This window comes from Alosa alosa, chromosome 19 (genome assembly GCF_017589495.1).
Source record: "Alosa alosa isolate M-15738 ecotype Scorff River chromosome 19, AALO_Geno_1.1, whole genome shotgun sequence".
Classification (NCBI taxonomy): domain Eukaryota; kingdom Metazoa; phylum Chordata; class Actinopteri; order Clupeiformes; family Clupeidae; genus Alosa; species Alosa alosa.
The window spans coordinates 21,109,307-21,133,057 of NC_063207.1; the positions used below are offsets into that span (position 1 = coordinate 21,109,307).

The 23,751-nt window shown below is 43.6% G+C and overlaps 1 protein-coding gene and 1 non-coding gene across 4 annotated transcripts in view; both read left to right on the forward strand.

Annotated features, from left to right (window-relative positions):
- The first annotated feature begins 4,137 nt into the window (after positions 1–4,137).
- Positions 4,138–23,751, forward strand: part of nhsl1a (NHS-like 1a) — a 73,196-nt gene continuing 53,582 nt past the window's right edge. For all 3 annotated transcript variants that reach the window (XM_048227747.1, XM_048227749.1, XM_048227752.1), the window contains exon 1: positions 4,138–4,610. In XM_048227747.1, the coding sequence (XP_048083704.1) occupies positions 4,277–4,610 (334 nt within the window). In that variant the 5' untranslated portion in view covers positions 4,138–4,276. The remainder of the gene's footprint in view (positions 4,611–23,751) is intronic.
- On the forward strand, positions 10,841–10,912 carry trnah-gug. The gene has a single exon. It is a non-coding gene; the product is annotated as a tRNA-His (tRNA).

Sequence of the window (23,751 nt, forward strand, 5' to 3'; positions counted from 1 at the left end):
CACACACACACACACACACACACACACACACACAAACATGAAAACACACACACAGCCATACACTCACTGCTGATTATTTGCCATGTGTCATCTTTATTATATGCAAATCTATTAAGAGATAAATGCTGAAGCCATTCTCAGTTCCCTAAAACTGACAAGAGTTACTTCCTACCTTTAATTTGCATGTTCACACAAGTACACACACACACACACACACACACACACACACACACACACACACACACACACACACACACACACACACAAACACAAACACAAACATGAACACACACACACTTATTCTTACATTCTCTTATGTAGCTAGTTGGTAAATGTTAAAGGAGAAACTGGTGATTCTTCAAACAGATCTCAGTTTTTCAAGGTCACTGAGTACGAAAATGAACATGGGGGCGCACAAATATGCCTTCAGAATGTAGCGCTGTAGCTGCCTTGCTGCTTTAGCTGCTGGAACTAGCCACTCGAGCTAAGTAAAACCGATTGTTTTCATTTTTTTCCGTACCGACAGTACTCTGTGATCTCGCGAAATGGAGATCTATGTGAAAAAATGCCTGATATCTCTTTTAATATCATCATCCACTGATGAGACACGACAATAAAGAACATGAAACATACTCATACACAAATACACCACATACATACATACATACATACATATACATGTGCTATGTATGTATGTATAGTTATTATTATTATTATTATTATTATTATTATTATTATTATTACATGTGCTATATGCATACATGCATGCATACATTTGGAAATGCGTATGCACAGTGAGTATTTTCATGTTCCCCTGTAGCAACAGTGGAACGATCATGTGACCAGATTGCTCCTCGCCCACTGTGCCCTGGGCGACCTCTGACCTTTCAGATCAGCGGGTCAGAGAGTGGAAGACTTATTGACCACATCAGCGGCTTACACAGTGGACATCTGGACAAATCCATTAGAGGAGAGAAGTCTCTTTCTCACATTGCAGAGAGGAGGGAGGCATATGAGCACAATCAAAACACGTATTACCACATTTACATATTCATTATACTCTCGTATTCACACACGGAACTATACTCTTGTATTAACTGCTTATAGACTTACAATAACATTTAGGTAGAAAATAGAAATCTGTTTGAGAAGAACAGAAAGGAAAGAAAGGGTTGAAAGACAGAAGATAACAGGAGATGAAAGGATGGAGAAGGAGGAAGAGAGAGAGAGAGAGGAGGAAATGAGCGTGAGAGAAGTTTGTGATAATGTGCCGCACTGTATGTTAAGCTGGGAGTGCAGCATGAGTGCTGAGACAGGCTGGGATGAGAATAATCCCCTTGGCACTCTCTCTCTCTCTCTCTCTCTCTCTCTCTTTCTCACTCACACACACTCCACACACACACACACACACACACACACACACACGATTTACAGTAAGTATACTATACAGCTATACAAACTGTCCACTGTCCTGATGTACGGCACAACAATAACACACAACTACTTAAACAATCTCTTCTCTACTAAGTGTACATCTGTCAGGCTACAGGCCTGATGAGCAGAATCTCTCATGATAATGTAAAACAGTGAAACTACATTGTAAACAACTCTGTAGTTATCTGTTTACATGATCACATAGTATCACACGTAGACCTACATCAGTGCACACACCACAACATTTGGCTGATCTTAGTCAAAACAACATAGATGCACTCGTTGTGTAGAGCAGAAAGTGTTACCCGTATATGTTCATAATATCACACTAGTAGAATGACTAGAAAGCCCAACAGAATATTCTCAGCCAGGTTATGCACAGAGTATATTGTTGTCATTGGTAGCAACAGATGAGTGAGCTATATTAAACCTTAAAAAAAAACTGCTATGTAAATGTTTTGCAACAGGCAGATATGACACTTTGAGAGAGAGAGAGAGAGAGAGAGAGAGAGAGAGAACTTGCACTGGTTTGAACTACACCAAGGCTTCCCCTGCAAACCAATTTGTGAGCTCATCTAATGTGTTATGCAAGTCACAACTTAGCATTCAGTGTGAGATGGTGCCAATTATGGGCTGTGTATGCAGGGAGCGAGCCGAAGAGGAGAGGAGATACCGTTAGGACATGCCTGAGCCAGACCAAGCCGAGAAGCAGACTGCGCTTTTCAACAGGAAAGGTCACCGGGTCAGAGATTTGCATGAAATTAGCATAATCGTGTCAACAAACGAGGAGTCTGCCGGTGAGATGAGGAGGTTTTTTTCCGTCTTCCATCACTGGGCTGTGCCTGCTTGAGTCTCTTGCTGTTCACACAAGTGGGGAATCGGGCCTTTGATGTCAGCAGATGCAGAAAGATTGGAGATCTTCTCCTGAGGTAGTGTTCACTCAGTCACTTTTAAATCACATCTTCATTTGACATATTGGATACAGCACATTGCGAAATAACATTCAGATATGAACGTTTTGCCCCAATGTACGTGAAATGAAACTTAAATAAGTCTCTCTGAGACGAAACCCTTTAGAGGATATTTGTGTCAACAGAATAGCCAGTTCCATACATCAAAGTACAGTTTTATGTCTTATGTCTTGTGTCTTATGATTCTGCATTTAACCATTTTTCTGCATTGAGAAATAAAGAATGTTGATAGGACCAGATGTGGTGTTCTGACACCCTCTAGTGGATCACAATGCAGCTCCGATGGGAACTACAAGCATGTGTTAGTTATAGTTGGGAGGTTAGCTTTGGCAAGATAACCATGGGTCTTTGTCCAAGCATGTTTGTCACATTTCCAGTTGATTACAACCCGTTAATCATTGTTTTAACTGTAAATATAGGCATTTTCAACAAAGTACTTAGGTTTTATAGACATCCCCTGACTTACAAATGTCAACACGCTTTGTTTTTATTTAGATGTATTGTATTCTCTTGTCTTTCCAATGTAGAAAAATGACTAGAGGATTTAGTCTCTGTGTCACTTTATTTTTATACTTTAGTGAAAAAGAAAGTCATGACCTACTCCTGAAAGTTTAAAGACACTCTGATTAACTTAAATAAGTTAAAATTAGATAGGAAAATGCTTCTGTTTTTGGTTCTGTATATGGTTTTGGTTCAGTTTTGTATATACGATATTTCTAAGGGTGCCAATATTTAGGAGCAAGGTGTTTTTGTTAAAAATATTTATTTCTTTATGAGATTTTCCTTTTTCTTACCTTTGCTTCCCTTCAAGGGTGGTTTGTTTTCATTGTGAGATTGCAATAAATCACCAGGGGATAATTTTCTATACCTGTTTTTAGTCAACTTTACCAAAGGTGCCAATAATTCCGGAGAGTACTGTATATGTTTGTATAAATAAAAACCTGTATTTATATGTTTGTAAATTTGCTGAACTTACACCGAGACTATCAATAAAGCACACTCACATCACATGCTGTGTAGGCTACATTCTTGGTCAACCACATGCTTAAAACTGAGACTGAGAAAAACAATGGTGACGAAGATATCGAGACCAGAGCTAAGCTAAGATTACTGTTTTGTGGTCACGAGTAAGGCAGTCATTAGAGACGGTCAGTGCACTTCAAAGTAGATTACATCAGAATCGAAGATCATAAGGTCAGTGCGTTTTGAAAGTAAGTAGGCCTGTGGTCTGGAATGGGTGGCTATGCGTGTTATAACCGCTTGGTGGTGCTAAATTCAACCGCACTGCCTTGCAAACAAAATCATTCAAACTAATATTTTAAATCAGTCTATTCTTATGAACGTATGACCTTTTTTGTGATTAAAAATATTTAGTAAAAACAAAATGAGTGTCCGAGGGTTTATCTGACTAAGTATGGGAACATATATTCTGATATATATAAATAACTTTTTTTTATAATAAATTTTGCAAAAGGAAACATTTAGTCGCTCCTAAAAGCTGAACATTTCTGTTTTGCTTTCTTAATAAAGTGTATGCACACGTAACAATGATAACACATAGCAGCCTATTCAGGCAGGCAGTTCAGTCGAAATAAGACCCAGTTCCATCTGAAACCGACGCATGGTGTGCTCTCCGGGTTTTGCATTTGTTCCACTCCCCCTGCTGAGGAGTTCGAGTTTCGGACCTCTTGTTTAAAAAAATGGGGGGGAAGGACAAGAAGCAGTACGTGGACCTGCAAGTAGCATCCTTTGAATAAACAGGCATCTAGGGGAACGTAGGCTACATTGGGTGTACCACATGGAATGGGACAGCATGAAATGTGGTATAAAAGTGTTTGGGGCTTCATACTTTTGAGTTTAAGTTTTAAAGAATGCCTTTTCATAAACGAATAGTGTATCCCCAGCGAGTTTGCAGGTTGAATGGAGATGGATTCACTGCGGGACGTTTTTACTTTGCGGATGGAACAGCACAAAGCAGCAACGTTTTTGAGCCTCCAGTATTTACATCACTAGAGGACGTAAACTGTCAGACTTTTACAAACATTCTCCACCAACTTTCCGATTTATCACGACACGCTACCTGCATATTTTCGGAGATTCAGACGGAGGCGGCATCGATAGTGCACAGGGCAGCCAGACTTCAGCTTCGACTGGACTCTCTGCAAATTGCTGCTTACAAACTCGACCACAAGAAAATTAAATTACGTGAGTTGACTTTATATCATTAAGTGAATGTCTTTTCTAAAGGCAAACGTATGCAAAAAGTGTTCAAATGATGTAAACGGAGCAGTTGGTGCATTGAGTGGCCAAGTAGGAGAACCATGTGGCTGTGATGACGAAGATTTATGTCTTCATAACAAACGTTTCTATCTGATAAAGTTAATGACCTATAGCCATAGTCAACACAAACTGCATAGGCCTACATGTATGGCCATATAGAATTTACTGAGTTAGTCTAATGCATTTTCACTGCAGCCTTTTGCGTCGCTATTTCAAACAGTGGTTTTGTATGGTCCTTAACTGTCTTTCAAAGTTTTCTTAGTCAGTCTCGGCAAAAGAGCAAGTAGGATGATGGAAAGTAGGTGTAGACTTTATAACATGATGTTAAATTGGCGGAGAAAAGGAGTGCGACCTGTCAAAGGTGATGGATAAGTCTCACGTTGATTAGGCTATGTGAGAAAGTGGCGCCTGAGGGTGAATGCTTCAACAGATTGGGTCTCTCTCTTTACAATAATAGTGAAATGAATGCTTGGCTCTTTCTTTCTTTCCCAACTTTAAAACAAATCAGATTCCATTTGGTCATTTAGCGTGCCTAGCATACAGAATTTACCAAATCAGCGTTTGGTTCAGCCCACCTGTTTAGTTTTTTATCTGTGATGTAGGACACAGTAACCTACATTTAATGGGCCTCAGGAGAAATATGTTGTCCTAATAATGACATTCACACAGCTTCTTTCATCACTTCTAGGCCATGACATATTTAGACTTGCCCATTCATTTTAGACTAGCTGTACTTATCAATGTATTATACATTTATTTATTCAAAGAGAACTGTTTATTTTTGTTTACATTGTGATGTGGTTTAAAGGTGACATATGTGTGCCTGCTCAGAGGTAGGACCCAAGCAAGTGAAGTTGAGTTGCAGGAAAGATAAGCAAACGTGACATGGCTACCCTGACTCAGTTGAGAATTGTTATTAGTAGCCTACTGATGAAGTAGGTAACCAGTAGTGACAGGATGACATCAACAACTTTATTTTTAGATTTGGCGGCTTCTTGTCAATAAAGATGGACTGGGTGCCATTCCGAACAACGTCAGGCTACAATAAAGATACACCATCTAAAGTCCACACACCAAATGTGACACTGTAGAATTCAAAAGGTACATTTCTGACTATATCCATGTATACTTACTTGTTATGGGGTTGGCTAATTTGTCCAGGAAAGACAAATAAGCTCATATTGCACTCAATGATTGTGCTCAGGTGTGCCCCATGTGTAGTTGTTTTGATACACATATGTAAATAAATACTAATGCCTCCAGATAAGGATGCGGTGTTATTGTCATTTAATCCCTCACAACCTCCTCCCCTCTGGACATGCAACCTGTGGGTCAGAGCATAATACTAGTGATGGCTTGACGAGAGCATAATACTAGTGATGGCTTGATGAAACCCAAGAAGAAAATTCTTGAATGCTGAGGAACAAAGTCTTCTGTCCTTGCGTTGTCGGTGTCCCTCCAGAGCAGAAAGCTGTGCTCCCCACTGGAACAGACGAGACACTTCCCACTGCGTCAGCTTCTCATCCTTGCCTGAACAGCTCTCTTATTTGCCAAGGAGAATTCCGAAGGCTTCCTTTTGGAAGTTCATCTGCCCCACTTCGTCCGTCTAATCTGGACACATGAGCAATGAGTCTCCAGTCCGTGGAAAAGAGGATGAATGAGGCTATTTCAGGGTTGGCCAGATATCACCAGACTTCAGTCTGTCATATTGATCCGCAGAGACTCACCAGAATTGACCTCTGATGCAGTGTGATCTGAAGTGAAGTACTACTACTCATGCACATTTCATATAATTAGTAGTAGATTGGGATTTTCTGTGGAGGTAAGACTTGTCCCTGACATGGCCAAATCTATTATTAAAGATGCAGAACTGTTGTCTGAACTGCAGTGTGCAGTGTGTGGCTTTTGCAGCCGGTGCAGTGTAGCCTGAACTACATTGCTTCGTATTGTAAGAACCAGCAACTCCTACTTAATGTGAGGGCAGATAAGATTACACTAAATAAAACAAAAGCTCCTTTTGGTGTCATTCTGTGATGCTATTATCTAAGACAAGATTAGCATTAAAGCTCCACTTCCTTCTTCCTTTATGAGCAACCCCTACCAACATCCTCCATGCTCCACACACACACACACACACACACACACACACACACACACACACACACACACACACACACACACACACACACACACACACACACACACACACACACACACACACACACACACACACACACCACACACACACACACACACACACACACACACACACACACACACACACACACACATCCACACATATGCATCTCTTGTCATGTCCCATCTTCTCTCTATGAGTGGATTAGGTTCTCATAGGGTCCTAATGACATATTCCATCCCTATGGATTACCACCGGGCTAATAATAGCTGGGAACCATTCACTCAGTCCTCGTCTCCCTTTTTTTGTCACTGGGAATAAGAGCGGAAAGATCCTGACGTTCCCGAAACTAGAGCAGTCTCTGTGCAAGGAGAGAGAGAGGGGGGGGGGAGAGAAAAAGAGAGAGGGAAAGAGAGCGATAGAGAGAGAGAGAGTCTGCAAGAGAATGACAGAAAGAGGTGATGTGTTGAGAGCAAGTGTGATGGGGAAGACAAGAACAACAAGGCGTCAGGTGTTAAGATTCCACAGTCTTTGTGTAGTTCAGTTCTGACAGTTGACCCCTGCGGAGGTGTGGTCAGCTTGACACACATTGTTCCAAGAACTCCAAACATTCCATATAGCATGTCCTGCTTTGCCTGAGGTGTTTAAGATGCCCAGGGATCCCCCTCCTCTCCTTGTGTCTATATGTTGCTCAAGCAGTGAAGCCCAAAAGCGTCACACTGACAGCACCAAGTTCACAGTGAAGGAGCAGCGTGGAGAGGAGGGGATAGGCCTGAGGCCACTCTCATCTGCCACTTAACATTTCCCTCATGCTCCAGAAGGATGGCTCTTGCCCCTGCCTCTGCCCCACAGAGCCCTTTGCTCGGTGCAGATGGTAGGAACAGTTCTCTCTCTTTTCTCCAGTTCCCCATAACGCCTCCATAACCTGCCCTGCAGGGATAGCAGAGGTCAAATATGGGGCACTTAACTGGTTTATTTTATCTCTCCATTCCTCTTCATACTCTCTCTCTCGTACACTTTCAGTTTTCACTCTCTCTCTCTTCAACTCTCTTCCCTCAGACTCCTTCTTTCTCCTTCTGTTTTGTCACCATTTGGCCCACAGGCCTGCAGAGAAAACATTGACACACACACACACACACACACCACGACCGCCACAACTACTCCCGCACCCCACCCCCACCTGGCCCCATTCTCCGCTGAGTCCAAAGTAAGGTGAGCAGACCAAACATGCAGGAAGGAGAAAAAACATGGGGTATAAGTGGACACATGTGTGCTCCAGTCCCGACATTGACATTCGTCCCCCTCTAATAGCATGATGGAACAGCTGGCACACATAGGGAGCTTCTGTGTTAAGAACTGATGGACCAGCTACCACACACAGGGAGCTCCTCTGTTAAGAACTTCTGTGTTAATGACTGATAAAACAGCTACCACACACAGGGAGCTTCTGTGTTAATGACTGATAGAACAGCTATACCACACACAGGGAGCTTCTGTGTTAATGACTGATAGAACAGCTATACCACACACAGGGAGCTTCTGTGTTAAATGTAAATGTAAATCAGGTTTCTCGGGCAAAGTATACTTGCGTATACAAGGCATTTGGTCTCTGCATTTATCCCATCTGTGAATTAGTGAACACACACTAACCCGGAGCTGCCTTGCTACAGCGGCGCTCAGCGGCGCAGTGAGGGGTCAGGTGCCTTGCTCAATGTTCCAAGAATGGAACAGCTACCACACACAGGGAGCTCCTCTGTTAAGGACTGATGGAACAGCTACCACACACAGGGAGCTCCTGTGTTAAAGAAGAATTCTGACGATTTTTCACGTAGATATCTGTTTCTCAAGGTCACCGAGTACTATTAAATGGAAAAAAAACTAAAACAATCGGTTCTACCTAGCTTGAGTTGCTGCAGCCAACAACTAGAACAGTGCTACACTCTGGGGGGCATGAACATGGGGGCTCATGCACATGCCCCAAGAGTGTCCTTAAAGAAGAGAGAGTTCTCCTTTAAGGACTGAGGAGTTTGTTTTTGGTAGATGTGATTCAAGGACACAAGGCGATACTTGGGGAATGTTTTCTGCATTAGCATAGAAAAATAATGGAAACACATGGCTGATGCTGTATAATGATTGCTGGCTCACACAGATTTTACGCTGATTTTACACAGATTTAGACATGAAGATAAAGAAAAGACAGCCAACTTATACAACCTCTGTCTGCACTGTGTCATATATCATACTGTTTCATGACAGAGTTTTTCCAGTTCTGAAGTAACAAAGGCTCGTTGAAGACTACCGTCCTTTATTGTTTATTCGTTGCTCTAATGAACAAGATATTCACAGAGGACCCCGTCAGCCAGACGCATCATCCGATACTTTGACAGGAGTAATCAGGAGCACAATGATGGTATCCAGTACCAGGACACCTTTAGGACACCTTTAGGACACCTTGGCACAAATAGCTGTGGGAATGAAGGGGATCAGTTTGCAATGCTAAAGGCTCTCACTGTGAGTCTGCCGGGGATGCCTCCATAGGGCCATGCCAAGCTCATTCTGCTCCTCCATAGGGCTATGCCAAGCTCCTTCTGCTCCAGTGAAAACTCAGAAAAGAGTTGGGGTGGGGGGGGGGGGAACAGTACAGTCATTATTTCCTCCTTTTCTCCATCATCATTATTCCTTTCCTGTACTCACAGACCTGGGCCCCTCTCTTTCCGTAGAACAGAGGACGCAGAGTCGTGAGCGAGAGTGTTGATGCTTATGCTGAAAGGGGACTCAAACCCAGCCCGAGCCCCAGGAAAAAGCCTCCGCACTCCCCTCTCTCCGCCTCTCCATCTCCATCTCTCTCTCCCCACTCCCTGGAGAAACCATTCAGTATTTCAAGCAGAACTGCAACTGCAACACAAATGTGTTTGGAGAGGTTCTGCTTGGGGTGAGGACCTGGAGGGTCAGGCCTGTGTTAGTGTGTGTGGTTAATGTTGGCCTCATGGAGAGCTGTCCTGAGTTTTGGGGAAAGCTCTCTTCCTGTATTTGTTTGCGTGTTTCCTCAGGTTATGAGCTGTGTGGTCAGCCAAGGTCATTTGTTTTTATCAGCCCGTGTGGTATACCTGAATGAATGAAGGAAGGGACATAAAACTAGAACACGAGGGTCACTGACTCCAATGAGAAAGAAAAGGCAAAGTAATTCTGATTTATATTCAAAGGAATGCTGTAAGCCAGGCCGAATGAAAGCAGTGAAAATGGAGATGTTTGCATACTCCACACAGGACTGTCTATCTTGCCAGACGTTTTAATTTGTTGAACAACAGTGTGAGCAGAACAGTTATTTGGTTTGTAGTGAGTGTGTTCTGCTAGAGTCTTTATCAGAGGTTATCAGAAAGGTTTCGGGCAAAAAAATGTGTGTCTATTGACTTGCAATGATTTTTCATTGGAGCATGTTAATTAGGTTATCTAGGCACTTTGTGTTGCTTATCTGTTCTGCTCCTTGTTGACAGAATGACAGATGACAGAAATGGGCAGGGTTGTGTTTGTTTATGATTGAATGTTCTCTCAGACAATGACTGCTCCCCTGTCCTTCAGCAGAGCTCTGAGACGGCGAGGAGATAGCATGCCGCTTGTGAAGGCACTGCATAGTAATGATGAGCCAGGAAAAATGCCCATTCATGGGATTCTAACACCCAGAATTGCAGCTGACTCAGGGAATAGATCAGTTGGCTTCGGGCCAGATCAGTTAGATACGCGCTGAGACTAACTACATAACCATGTTTTATTTCAGAACGCTATTAGTCAGCTAATTGTGACCACAATGTAAATGATTGCTCTGTCAAACTGCTTGCGGCACTCGCTGAATAAATATGGAAATCTGTTTTTTTGTTTTCTGCGATTAGGCCGCCCCGTGGTCGGGCAGCCAGGTGATGTCGCTGAGCCGACACAGGAAGATTGATGAAGTCAGAAAATCGATTTGATGAGGATTCTCAAGGCCTGTGGGCTGCCTGAGACCTCCACCTAAGGGTGGCGTGCCGTGATCGTATAGTGGTTAGTACTCTGCGTTGTGGCCGCAGCAACCCCGGTTCGAGTCCGGGTCATGGCAGTGTTTTCTGTGTTGCCGGCCACTAATACATTATTGAGTAGCATTTGATCTCCTTGCTTCTTATGCTCCGTATCTTGTCTATAATTAGTGCTTAGGAATCAAGTTTGCCTTAGTATTGCAAACAGGAGCCTGTAAGCTATTTAAGATTTAGATTTTTCCTATCATTTTTGCATGAATCTGCTTTTCACAAAGACTGTTTCACTGAATGTGATCACAGACACATAAGTGTTCGAAAGACACTATTTATTTTAGAAGGGATTTGATGTTGTTTGGAGTGAAACAATCTGCCCCTGCCCCGTTCTGGGAAGCCCATGCTGTGTCAGGAATTTTTTAATTCCCTCTCGGAATTTCTCAGCCACCACGCTTATTGTTTGTTTGTGCTTTTCTGAAACACCAGCCATAACCCTTCTGAATTATTTACAACTTCCAAATCCTTCTGTGGCTCAGAGCCCAACAGCTCCCTCTGACGCACCCCCCCCCAACGTCCTGACTCTTGACACTGTGGGTGTGTGGGATGCCCCCAAGCGTCCCCGTGCACTTGCTGACCTATGCCCACAAAGCATGTTAAAGTTCCCAGCACTGGCCTGGGATCAGATGTTACCCAGTTCTCCACAGTGTCCAACACTATCAGGTTTCAGCCAAGCTTTAAGCGAGCTGCTTGTAGCTCAACTGGTAGGACAAGGTGCTAAGAACACCAAGACTGTGGGTTGAATTCCCACAGCTCTTATACTGCTCATGTAGAGAAAAGTACTTTATGGAAGTTATTTGGAATAAACGTGTCTATATATATATATATATAAGTAAAAGTCCATCTGAGATTTAGTCCTAAAATGAGCCCAGGATTTACACACTGGGGTTTGTTTTGATAATTTTCTTAAGCAAGAATAGTTGGTCCACACACACACGCACACACCATCTGGCATTCCAGCTGAAGGAAAAAAATGCAAGCTGAGCGTCTTATCCAGGCGCTTGGAGTGGTCAGTAAATTTGCCTTTAATAATAATAGCAACAGAAAACACCTGCTGACAAAGCAGCTGCATACTTTTCATTGATGGCCATCTTGTCTTTGTTCTTGGTTTAGCATGTAAGCTAGAATAGGTCCCATAGCAAGTCATACAGAACCACAACTAGAAGCCAAAGCCTGAAATATGTACCATGAAATATGTATATGAAATATGAAATGAAACAATGTTTGTTTATATTAAGAAACATACAGACCTCTTCAATTTACACTCATTTGCACTATTACATACAATGTAGGAAGCACTGCAAACAGAGAACTTCATAAAACTGCCCTGCCTGTTAGTGCTCATTAATGTTGAACTGAACTCATACACGCTACATACATAAGGACACTTTGAGCCCCAGTGCCTCTCTGTAGCCTTGCCCTCTGCAGTCCCTACTGTTCTGTGCCCAACCCAGACCCAACCCAGCCCACTCCTCCATAGAGTAGACAGAGAGAGACAGAAAGAGAGAGAGACAGAGATAGAGAGAAAGAAGGGGGAGAGAGAGACAGAGAGAGAGAGAGAGGAGGAGCACATGTCAAAACCAGATGTGGCTCCTACTCTTCAAAAGGCTTCCCTCGACACCACTTTTATTATGGCCAGATGCACTCATCCACCACCTTCCCTCTCCCCCTTTCTCCCCTTCCTCACTCTCCCTTTCCTTCCTTCTCTCATCTTAAGCTTCCCTCCGATTCTCTCTCCCTCTTGCCTCTCTCCCCTTCTCAATTTTCAACTTTCTCCCTCTCTCCCTCCCTCTCTCTCTCCTTCACTCTCTCTCCCTTCCTCCCTCTCCTTCACTCTCTCCCTCCCTCTCTCTCTCCTTCTCTCCTCCCTTGTTTCCCCCTTCTCTTCACTTTCTTCCTTTGTCTGCATTGTGCAGTCCCCCCCTCCCTACCTCCCCCCTCCCTCTATCTCTATCCCCCTTTCTCTCAGTTGTATATTTATTTTGTTTTGTTACCATCCTCCCTCTCATTTATCACTCTGTACTGGCTCCGTCTCTCCCTCTCTGGGACTCCATGGCTGTCTGACCTCCCGCTCCTGGCTCTTATGAACTGGGAGGATTACACAGACGTGGAGAAATCCTCGGCTCGGCTAGGACAGCCCATCCGAATAGGTTTTCTTCGTCTTCTGTCAGCTGGATTTTTATTAAAGGCGAGGCAAAGTCCTGGGAGCTGAGCCACGCAATATGTTCGCCTGATGTGCGGCCAGATGCCCACTATCGCATGTTTACATAAAGTTCCTCTGAAGTAAACAAAAAAAACCCCACAAAACTGTCTTTCATTTGTAACATGACTATCAGTGAGTTAATGAAATATAAGCTTAAATACAATTTTTATTGAGAGTTATACTGGTTCTATTCGCTTGTGTCTGTATGACACAGGTATGAACAGAGAATGGACTACATAAAAAGGTTGTAAGTGTCCCCCCACCCTCTGCATAAGTATGTGGCATAAAATGGATACTTTTCTGCATGGAATGACAGTGCTTCTGCAGATGTGGTCAAGGTTTCTCAGTAGGTCAGAGCTGACACAAAGCCCTCATTGTAACCTTGGCGGCGATCCCTCAGTGGACTCAACTCATGCTCATACTCAGTTTCACAATAGCGGTGCAGTGAGCGGTAGTGCCGTGATATTTGCTTTCTCTCTCTCTTCTCTGGGTTGCTCCAGGGGTTCTGGCGCAAGTGTGTGCAGACATACCAGGCTGAAAAACAACAGGCAGACTACAGCCATTCCTGTGTTTTAAGAACAGGCCTGGCGGTGCGCTCCCAGATGTCCATACCAATCCACACCCTAAATCGCTATATCTGGGCTCGTGCCTCTGTCCTGCCATGATGAGGGTGTGCTCCTCTCTTCCTGTGGTGGTGAAATTGAACAGTGTGTTTGTGTATATTTGGGAAAGCACACATGTATTTGTGTGTGTGTGTGTGTGTGTGTGTGTGTGTGTGTGTGTGTGTGTGTGACGTATATTTGCTGGGTTATTTTTGTGAGTGAGTATGGACTATGTGTATCTGTGTGTATGGTATGTTAGTGAGCTGAAATAAGTTTGTGTGTGTATTTAATGTGTTTTGTGTGTGTCTGAGTGCAAGATTGACAGCAAATGTAAATTGTTTGACAAACTCTGCTGTGTTGATTAGCTGGAACTTTGGCCTTTGAATAACTCCCACCATTCAAAAATAACCCATGTGATTGATGTGTATGTTATGTCCTTAACCTCTGCATACAGGACTTGTAGCTGCATATTAATGACTTGCAGCCATGCTGCTGATCCCCTCCGTTACTCAGTGTGATTCATCTGCAATGTGCACTTTGTGTTGCCATACTGCCTGCTGTTTGGGCCGACCATATGAGGTCATTTCATTTGGAAACGCTGAGAGGGAGAGAGAGAGAGAAAGAGAGAGAGAGAGAGAGAGAGAGCTGTGCATTTCAGATGTTCCGTCTGGGACTGTCTAAGAACCGTCACGACATCCAATTGTTTTGGAGAGTGGACCCCAGAGTACTGGAGAGAGAGAGAGGCATTACATGCTGCATCAGGAACAGTTAGAAGCCCCAAGGCTTTAGCCTGCACACACAACTTTACAGTTCCCCCCAGAGAAAGGACGCCACACCCGATTTTGTGAGTTTTTCCCCCATTCAGATCAATTTTGCTCTTGCTAGAGTACTTCTCAGCTGCACATTATCAGGTGTGGTGCTGAACGGTTTGAGGAGTCTTTAAAAGGGTGGCATGTTAAGAGCTTCTGGGTGAGCATGGCTGTTACAGCACTGGAGATGGACTTCTATAAGAGGTGGTGGAGTAGTGTGTGATGTGGAGTAGTGTGTGATGTGGACTGCCTCATCTGGAACGGGCCCCACACACACTCCCATGCACATACGCACACACACTCATAAACACACCTGAAAATCAAATCCAGATGACCCAGATTTTTTTGTACCATTTTAACACACACACACACACACACACACACACAAACCACACATACTGTACACACACACACATCCATACCATTTCTACCTGGCACTGGCTCAAACATATTCTGGGCTCTTACTTCCAAATGTATCCCTTCCTGCCTATGCCTGCCTGTTCCTGTGCCATTTGCAGTGCACTGTAAGGCATCCCCCCCCCTCCACACCCACACACACACACACACACACACACACTGTAAGGCATCCCCAAGCCCAGCTCTGCTGCAGCACTCAGGGCTCATATCCTGCCTCATCAGCTCCGCTAACAATGAGCGGCCTTGTCCTGCAGCCTCCACTCCCAGCACAGCCGCCCCAGACAGGCACCCAGTCAAGTAGCCAGACACAGCACAGGGGCTAGCAGGCAGGCCGGCGGGCAGAGACCTCAGCATCTGTGTAATTGAGGCTTGTTTTCTTTCTTGTTGTTTTAACTGCAGGTAGGTCAATGAGGGGGTTATTTTTGGGAAAGGGGGAGGGGGATTTGGGGCACGTTCAAGAGCACACAGCTGGAACTGGGAAATACTGGTACCCCCCCACACACACACACACACACACCAGTCCACTCCTCATAGTGTACACACACACACACATACACACACACACACACACACACACACACACACACACACCCATACATTCCTCATTGTGTGGATGGGTGTGTGCTTTTTTGTGAGATTTGGTTTGTTCACCTCAACCATTTTTGTGTCCCATACTAAAATGTAGCCTCACATTCTCTCTCTCTCTCCCTCTCTCTCTCACTCACTCTCTCTCTCTCTATTCATGATGTTGTTCTTGGCTGCTTTGGATCCTCCAAACTGGGCTCTGTCCATTTGGGGGAAATCCACAGGAAAAAGTGTTAATTAGAAAAAAAGGCTGAATTCCTTTAGCCACTGAGGAAAATCTATATTTAATGGATGCAAGCAATGACTGTCTGCATTGTTATTTTGCTCCGTGGAGCTGGGACGGTGTGAACGCTGATCATTTGACTGTTTCTTGGTGTCAAAAAAAAAAACATACGGAAAATGAACGATTTTAGCCTGTTTCACCAGATGTGAATTCTGTAAATGCTATTCATTTCACTATGACACCCTGTTTTGGGAAGCATTCTTTTCTGTTCCAAATACCTTCAACTCAGTGGAATTTTCCAACAGCAACACTTGACTCTACAGCCTGAGGTTATCCTAGTGGTTTTCCTATGGTTAGGCTTCCTTGTAGTGTCCTTCCTGCTGAGTAGCTGACTGTGGACAGTGGAAAAACGGACGGCCAGCCAGAGGTCAGGGCAGGGATGGGGCTGTGAGTGTGATGAATCTTTGAGTAGGGGACACCTGTGTGTGCAGACGACAGCCCTTAGTACACATTACTCCCAGCTCACCCTGACAACTAGCTCCTCAGGGAGGTCACTGGTGGCAGCTTTACAGTGATATATATCTCTCAGTGCACTTTCACTGTGTGTGTGAATGAGAGTGTGTGTGTGTGTGTGTGTAGAAATAGAATAGAGGGCATTGAAGACAAAGAAAATATAAGAAAATATATGTATGTATAAAATATATAAAATATAAGACCATGCATTCAGATAACAGCTCAAAGTCATGTTTGACTTAGTAAGGTTAATCTTCATTCAATAGATAATCATCAAAAGTTTGAGGATTCATTGAGGATAATAAGTGAATAATCAGCTATTTGTTATTGCCTTCCAGGGATCTGCCAGTGTTTCTTTAAACACTCTCAAGGTCACATTCAAGGCAGAGATGTGTGCCAGTTGAGCATGTAGCAATCGGGGTCATACAAACAGTTTCTTGCAACTTTGATGCCCCTGAATGAGATCCTGCAAAGTCTGCCATGTTGAATGTTTTAGTCTAGTGAGTCTGCTGTATAAAAACAACCAGATCTATATGAAATGAAGTACTACGGATATACAGCAAACCACTGGCCAAGGTGGGAGAATGGAGAGAATGTCTGTGATGAGTGGGAAGCTCTCCCTCACCTTCACACTCATCCTTCAGTGTGGCCCAATCAGGCACAGCCGTCAGGGATTGGCCCAGAAATGGAGCACTTGAACATGGGAGAACTGGGTTGAGTGTGAGGGATGACTCGGGGAAGAGCACGGGCCAGCACATTCCCAACCTCTTCCTCCAACTCCCCACTCTGCTGCTGCCTTCTTACCTACCTACCCCCACAACCTCACCCACCCGTACAACCTCACCCGCCTCTACCTACCCCACAACCTCCTCCATGTCACAAGGTCGGTTCGTTCGCCGCTCACGGGCCTCGAACCCGCCACCTTGACACACACACTGGCATGGGAGACGAACGCTCTAACCACTGAGCTAAAAGCCCAGGCTTCCAACTCAGCGGTTAGAAGCGTAGGTTAGGGCTGTGAGGATTTACACGGGCAACTAGCACGCTAGCTCAGTCTGCCTCCGTTACACCTACCTACCCCCACAACCTCACTCACCTCTACTTACCCCCACAACCTCATCCACCCCTACCTACCCCACCAATCTCAACCACCTCTACCTACCCCCACAACCTCATCCACCCCTACCTACCCCCACAACCTCACCCACCCATCCTCATTAATCCCCATCACTGCCAAACACATTTCCATTGATATGTATTCATTGAGTAGACATTTTTATCCAAAGAAACGTACTAGTGCAATACAATACACAGTTAGACAAATACACAGTTTAAATGCAGTGATAGCATCCTGTAAAGGCCGCTTGTGTGTGGCCTAAGACCTCTCTTTGTTCGAGGACACACACAGTTCTGAACAGTCTGTTGTAGCTTGTGGAGCAGGTTTTTCATATCTGCGTTACAACCTCTGATTTATTGTAAATGATGTGTGTGTTGTCTGACCAAAGCCAAGAAAGTGTTAGGGAGTGAGCAGTTAATGTGGCGAAAGGCCTGGAAAGAATTCATGAACTGTGAGCACATCTTCAGCTTATTAGAAGGGTGCGGCAGGCAGAGTGTTCTCAATGTTCTCAGAGGGGCTGTATTGTGTGTGTGTGTGTGTGTGTGTATGTGTGTGAGAGAGAGAGAAAGAAAGAGAGAGATTGTGTGTGTGTGTCGGTGTCTGTCTGTATGTGGACATGTTTTTGTGTGTTTATGTGTCCATGTCTGTGTGTGTGTGTGTGTGTGTGTTCAATCAAAAGTAGCCTTGTCTACACTAATCCAAAACAAAGAAAGCTGAAGTTATGAGTTAAGCTAACTGACTGGTCATAAAGTCACTTACTCACTCACACTGGTGGTGTGTGCTATTGTTTACTTAATTTCATACTGAGAACTGTCCTAACACACCAGAATGGAGGAAAAGGCAGCTGCAGAATACACACAAAAAATGACTTTTTGCGTTGTGTGCCTTTTTTTTGTTGTCAACTCTGTGTTTAGATATTTTGAGATGTTTTGATGGCTCTGTGGTTTGTTGCTCAAGCGTTTGGCTGTTTGGCTGTGTCAAGCGTTGGTTAATTAGATCTGTTGTGAGAGAGCCGATCTAAAAAACCCACCCATCTCTGGCACAGAGCACTGCTGATATAATGTGCTATGTGCCATATCTCTCCCTCCATTTCCCTCTTTGTCTTTGTTGTCTTTGGGGCAAATGTGCTGCGCTGCGCTGCTCACTGCCTCTGTGTGGTAGAATGTGTCTCGCTAGCTCGTTCCACATGCAGAGAGAAAGAAAGGTGGTGAAAACCTCTCGACACACTTGAGCTCTCTACTCCTCTAACCTGCCCCACTTTCCTCATGCACTGGGTATGTTCACACCATGGATGCACTGTGTGTGTGTGTGTGTGTGTGTGTGTGTGTGTGTGTGAGAGAGAGAGAGAGAGGGAGAGTGTGTGTCTGTTCAGTGTTTATGCCCTCAGCCAATCTCTTATCATGTGTTTTCATGACTCCTCTTTAGCTGTTTGTTGGAGAACACCTGGAACTCCTCCTGCAGCTGCAGGTCTGAGACTGGTGTGTGTGTGTGTGTGTGTGTGTGTGTGTGTGTGTGTGTGTGTGTGTGTGTGTGTGTGTGTGTGTGTGTGTGTGTACAGGGAGAAAGAGAGAGTGCGGAGCAGCTGGTGGTGGTGTGTGTGTGTGTGTGTGTGTGTGTGTGTGTGTGTGTGTGTGTGTGTGTGTGTGTGTGTGTGTGTGTGTGTGTGTGTGTGTGTGTGTGTGTGTGTGTGTGTGTGTCCAGACCACGCTTGTCCTCCCTGTGATGCTAACTGGCCCCTGCGTACCCTTTAAACAGCAGCTGTACCAGGATGTTTATAGCAGATGGTTTAGCAGTGTTGTGCGTGCTTACTGTAGTGTGGTTTAGCAGTAGTTACATCACTTGGTTGGAAGCCATTAGACGACTCTGTTGCGTGTGTCGCCTCAGGTTCTGTGCTGTATAACAAGACGTTTCCGCAAGCAAATAAAAAAGGGATGAACTTATTTGTGGAACTGTGCAACTCTTGAGTGAAGATCCAGCAACAGCTTTTTAAACTTTCAAGGGCTCAGAGGGATGTTTGGAGTATTTTTTTGACCTAATGTAATGAGAAATAGTGAACGCAAAAGTAATCTGTTTCTGCATAAACTATCAACTGTACAACCTCTCTGTTCTTCGCATCAGAAGAAAGGCAGTTCACACGTGGATTGTTATCAACCTTCTGGCAGTTCAAGGCCAGGACTAGGAATCTGCTTGGCCTCGAAGCTTTGGCTGCTGACTTTGTAACCAGGCAGGAATGCTGGCCTCTCTCTCTCTTTCTCTCTCTCTCTCTCTCCCTCTCTCTGTCTCTCTCTCTCTAAAAACACACACACACACACACACACACACACACAGACACACACACACACACACACACACATACACACACACATTCTGTTGCAGTCTTTCAAACTCATTCTTAAGACCTGTGTGTGTTTGTGTGTGCACACGTCATCTGTTTTGCCCTGATTCATGAGATCCATAAGTGGGCCTACTGAAATAACACAGATACTGGACATGGCACGCGTGATATCACAGCAGCACCCACCGAGGGACCCAGAGCAGCAACGGCAGTCAGGATATCCTCACTCTATCCTCACTCTCAGGTCTGTGGTCTGGGAAACGTCCCTTCTGCTCCCTTCCTTGCCAAAAAAGATGTTATTTCTGTCGTTCTGAAGATTGTAAAGGAAGGAAAATACACGTTACAGTGCGCCAAAGAGAAAAAAAGAGAAAAAAAAAGAAAAACACTCAGAAAGCACAAAGTCCAAGCCTTTTGATTTTCTCCTCCCTCCATGCCAGCGCACAAGCTGAGTCTTGGCGCGCACCAGTGTCTTCACTTGTTTTGCAGGAATAAAGTGGAATGTGCAATAAATATTTGAAATCACTTTTCCTCTTAGAAATGTCAAGTGGCCATATTTTCTAGGGGAACAGATGGACTTCTTCTTGGTGAAGAACAAGTTTATGAGTACAGCAACAACATAGCACTCATTCATGCTGCTAATCTCCAGCCTTTTCTAATACATCCCACATGGGGAGTTATAGGCCTGGTATAGTCTTGTGTCTGTGTCAGGGTGGTATGTGACAACAATTGCGTCATCAATGCGGCCTACGGGGGGTGCCACATGCCTCCCAACAATTGCTCATCAATGTGCATGGAGGAGCATACCACTTCTTTTAGGGTCACTGTGTTGTCAGGGATCAGACGGTAGGAGAGGTCAGTGACCCCATGGCTGAGGGTCAAGACCCTGCTGTGCAGACCTCTTCCTCTGACTCACAGCACCTCTGCCCTGCCACATCACATCACTTCCTGTCCAGAACCACCGAGAGGGACTCATTCATCTGCTCACTTCCTGTCCCTCGAGGTGACCGACAGTTTCCAGTGTGTGTGTGTGGTATGTGTGTGTGTGTGTGTGTGTGAGACGGATGCTCCTTGTGCTCTCTCTCCGAAGTCGTAGAATGCTGCCTATCTGCATCCGCTGTCAGTGTGCAAAATGCCACAGTTGCTCATTAAGTGATCATGCCTGTCAAACTGATTGGACACGTTCCATGAATGTGAGGGTCATTCGTTGGTCAGACACCTCTGTCAATTCACATAACCGGCTTGTTGGAGTTACTTGGTCTCATTGTAACAGTTGATTACATGCATGCCGTAGGATGGCAAATTTGGGATGTCTGAATCTGTTTCTTCACCTTTGTAGGGTGCATCATCCGCCTTGACATATGCAAATTAATCTGCCCCTATGCTTATTATGTTCCAATAAGCGAAAAAACATTCCTGGTCAATTTTGAAGTAAATTGGATAATATTTACTTACCACTGCGGTCTTCTGGTGAGCGTATATGTTGTGTCGACCAGTCATGAAAACTGGGTCTAATTCCAGACTCTTTTCTTCAGTGGTTCCATGTTGGTGGAATGAACTGCCCAGTGCTCTCCGTTCCTGTGGTAGTTTTGGGTCGTTTAAGAGGGGTCTAAAGACATTCCAATTCAACATATGCTTAGTTGTTTAATCGCTAATGTGTTATGGTTTATATAATGTTGTTTTATTTTAATTGGGCTGTTAATTAATTTGACATTATTGTTTATTATTGATATTCTCCTTAATGTAGTCTTAGCATGTCATTGTTTTTATATTATTGATTGAATTTACATTATTGTTTTATTATTGCCTTTCCCCTTTTTTACATTGCTTTATATTAGGCTATTGCTTGAATTGATATTATTGTGTACTACAACTATTCTCCTTACTATATTTGACCTACATTTTAATCCTTTCCCTGTTCAATTTTAAATATTATTATGTTGTTTTGTATTTATGTGTCGCTTTGCGTCTGCTAAATCCATAACCATTTAGGTGGCCCACCATCAACCTTTATGAATGGTCGAAATTGTTGGCAAATTCAGGAAATCACCTCGCAATATGGGGGACTATGGGGGTATATTTCACATTATTTCACTATTATCAATTTTTTAGCCAGTAGTTATTTGAATAATAACTGTATTAAGAGCATAAAGCACACAGCTCATTGGATAAATATTGGGTTTCTTTATGTTTTCATACATATTTTGGTGATTTTTCTCAGAAAAACTTTTTTTTTTTTTTTTCTATTTTGAATTTGTTATTTGATGAAAAACACCTTAATGTGTTTTGTAACACTTGTCATTAATCATTTAATTTAACTGTTGTTGCTATGGTGTTATACAAATCTCATAATTCCAAATCAGATATAGGCTACATGCGTGGGACTATTTTATTTAGTGTAGAGTAGTAGTTTCTTGCAACATGGCTTCTAGTGGGGAGTGTATTAGTAATGCCAATCCACAGTCTTCAAAATGTACTCTGTCTATAAGACAATTGTCTTGGATATTTGGTGTGGGCAGTGGCCTTGTTCAGGATGACTCGATTATCACTGGATCCCGTCTTCCAAACTGTCGCCAAGTTCTCAGTTGCTTCGTGTGGTATCTTTCGGATGGTTCATCAGAAAACAGGACAAAGTGGGAATCAGCAAATATCGTACTTTCCCAGGTGTCCAGCTTTTATAAAAAGGCCAACATTCCTTTGATATCAGAAAGGAAAGCCTGTGAAAAAATCATTAAACTTTTAAGTATAAGTATACTCTTTTGATCCCGTAAGGGAAATTTGGTCTCTGCATTTATCCCAATCCGTGAATTAGTGAAACACACTCCGCACACAGTGAACACACAGTGAGGTGAAGCTATGGCAAGCCATTTTAACATTTACGTTAACATGACGTTTGAGATATCTTCACCTTTCATTCTGCCTAGTCAAAACTGAATTAAAGATGTCTGCAATTGTCATTTAAGATGTGTGACGAGTTGAATGTTGTTTTTTAATGACGTGATGACAGATATCTGTAATTCAGTTTTGCCTAGTCAAAACTAAATTACAGATATCTGTATCTGACGTTTCGACTAGTCACAATTATGTTACAGATATCTTGAATGACAATTCCAACTATCCAAAATGTAATTGCGACTAGTCAGAAAGACGTTGTTGATATCTACAATGTTAATTCCGGATAGTCAAACTTAGCGGGTAAATGTTAAAATGGCTTGCCATAGTGAAGCACACACTACTCCCGACGCAGTGAGCTGCCTGCTACAGCGGCGCTCGGGGAGCAGTGAGGGATTAGGTGCCGTGCTCAAGGGCACTTCAGCCGTGGATGTGGGCAGCCGTGGATGTGGGCACCCTTCGGTTACAAGCCCAAAGCCCTAACCAGTAGGCCACGGCTGCCCCCAAATGGCATGAATGGCATTGATTTGGATAAAAATGCCAAACTCGGACCAGCCCATCTACACTGGAGAAACTTCAGAAGATGGAGAAAAACTGACAAGACTTTTGCTCTGTGGCCAGAGAACGCTGAAAGCTTGGTGAAGAACAAGGAGGACTTATTTCTGGAGTCTATGAAAAATGACCGCCAGGCCTCATTTGGTTCATTCGATAAGGCATTAGCTGACCACATATATTGTTTTCCAGCCTTCAAATTTGGTACTGGCAAAACCCATGACAGCAAGCTTTTATTGATAGTTTACTTTCATGTTGTTTATTGAAAATGCCTGGCAAAGGCAATTTTTATTGTATCTTGCCCGAAAATGTACACTACTGCGATATCTCAGGAAGTACTAAAGATAGAGACACACGACTCACACCAAATGATGTGAAAAGTCCATATTCATATTGAACTTCCATTGACATTATAGGGCTAGACCCATTATTTTTGGCGTTATTTAAAAAAAAAGGATATTTACAACATAGCTTTATGGACATCTTTAGTTGGAAACTTCAGAGGCTCGGTGGGCCACCTAAACATGAATAGAATTCAATAACATTTCTCATGGAAGTTTTATTTGGTTCATGGAACAACATTATTCTAGGGACAGATTGATTTTCAAATTTTTTTCAAAAAGTGA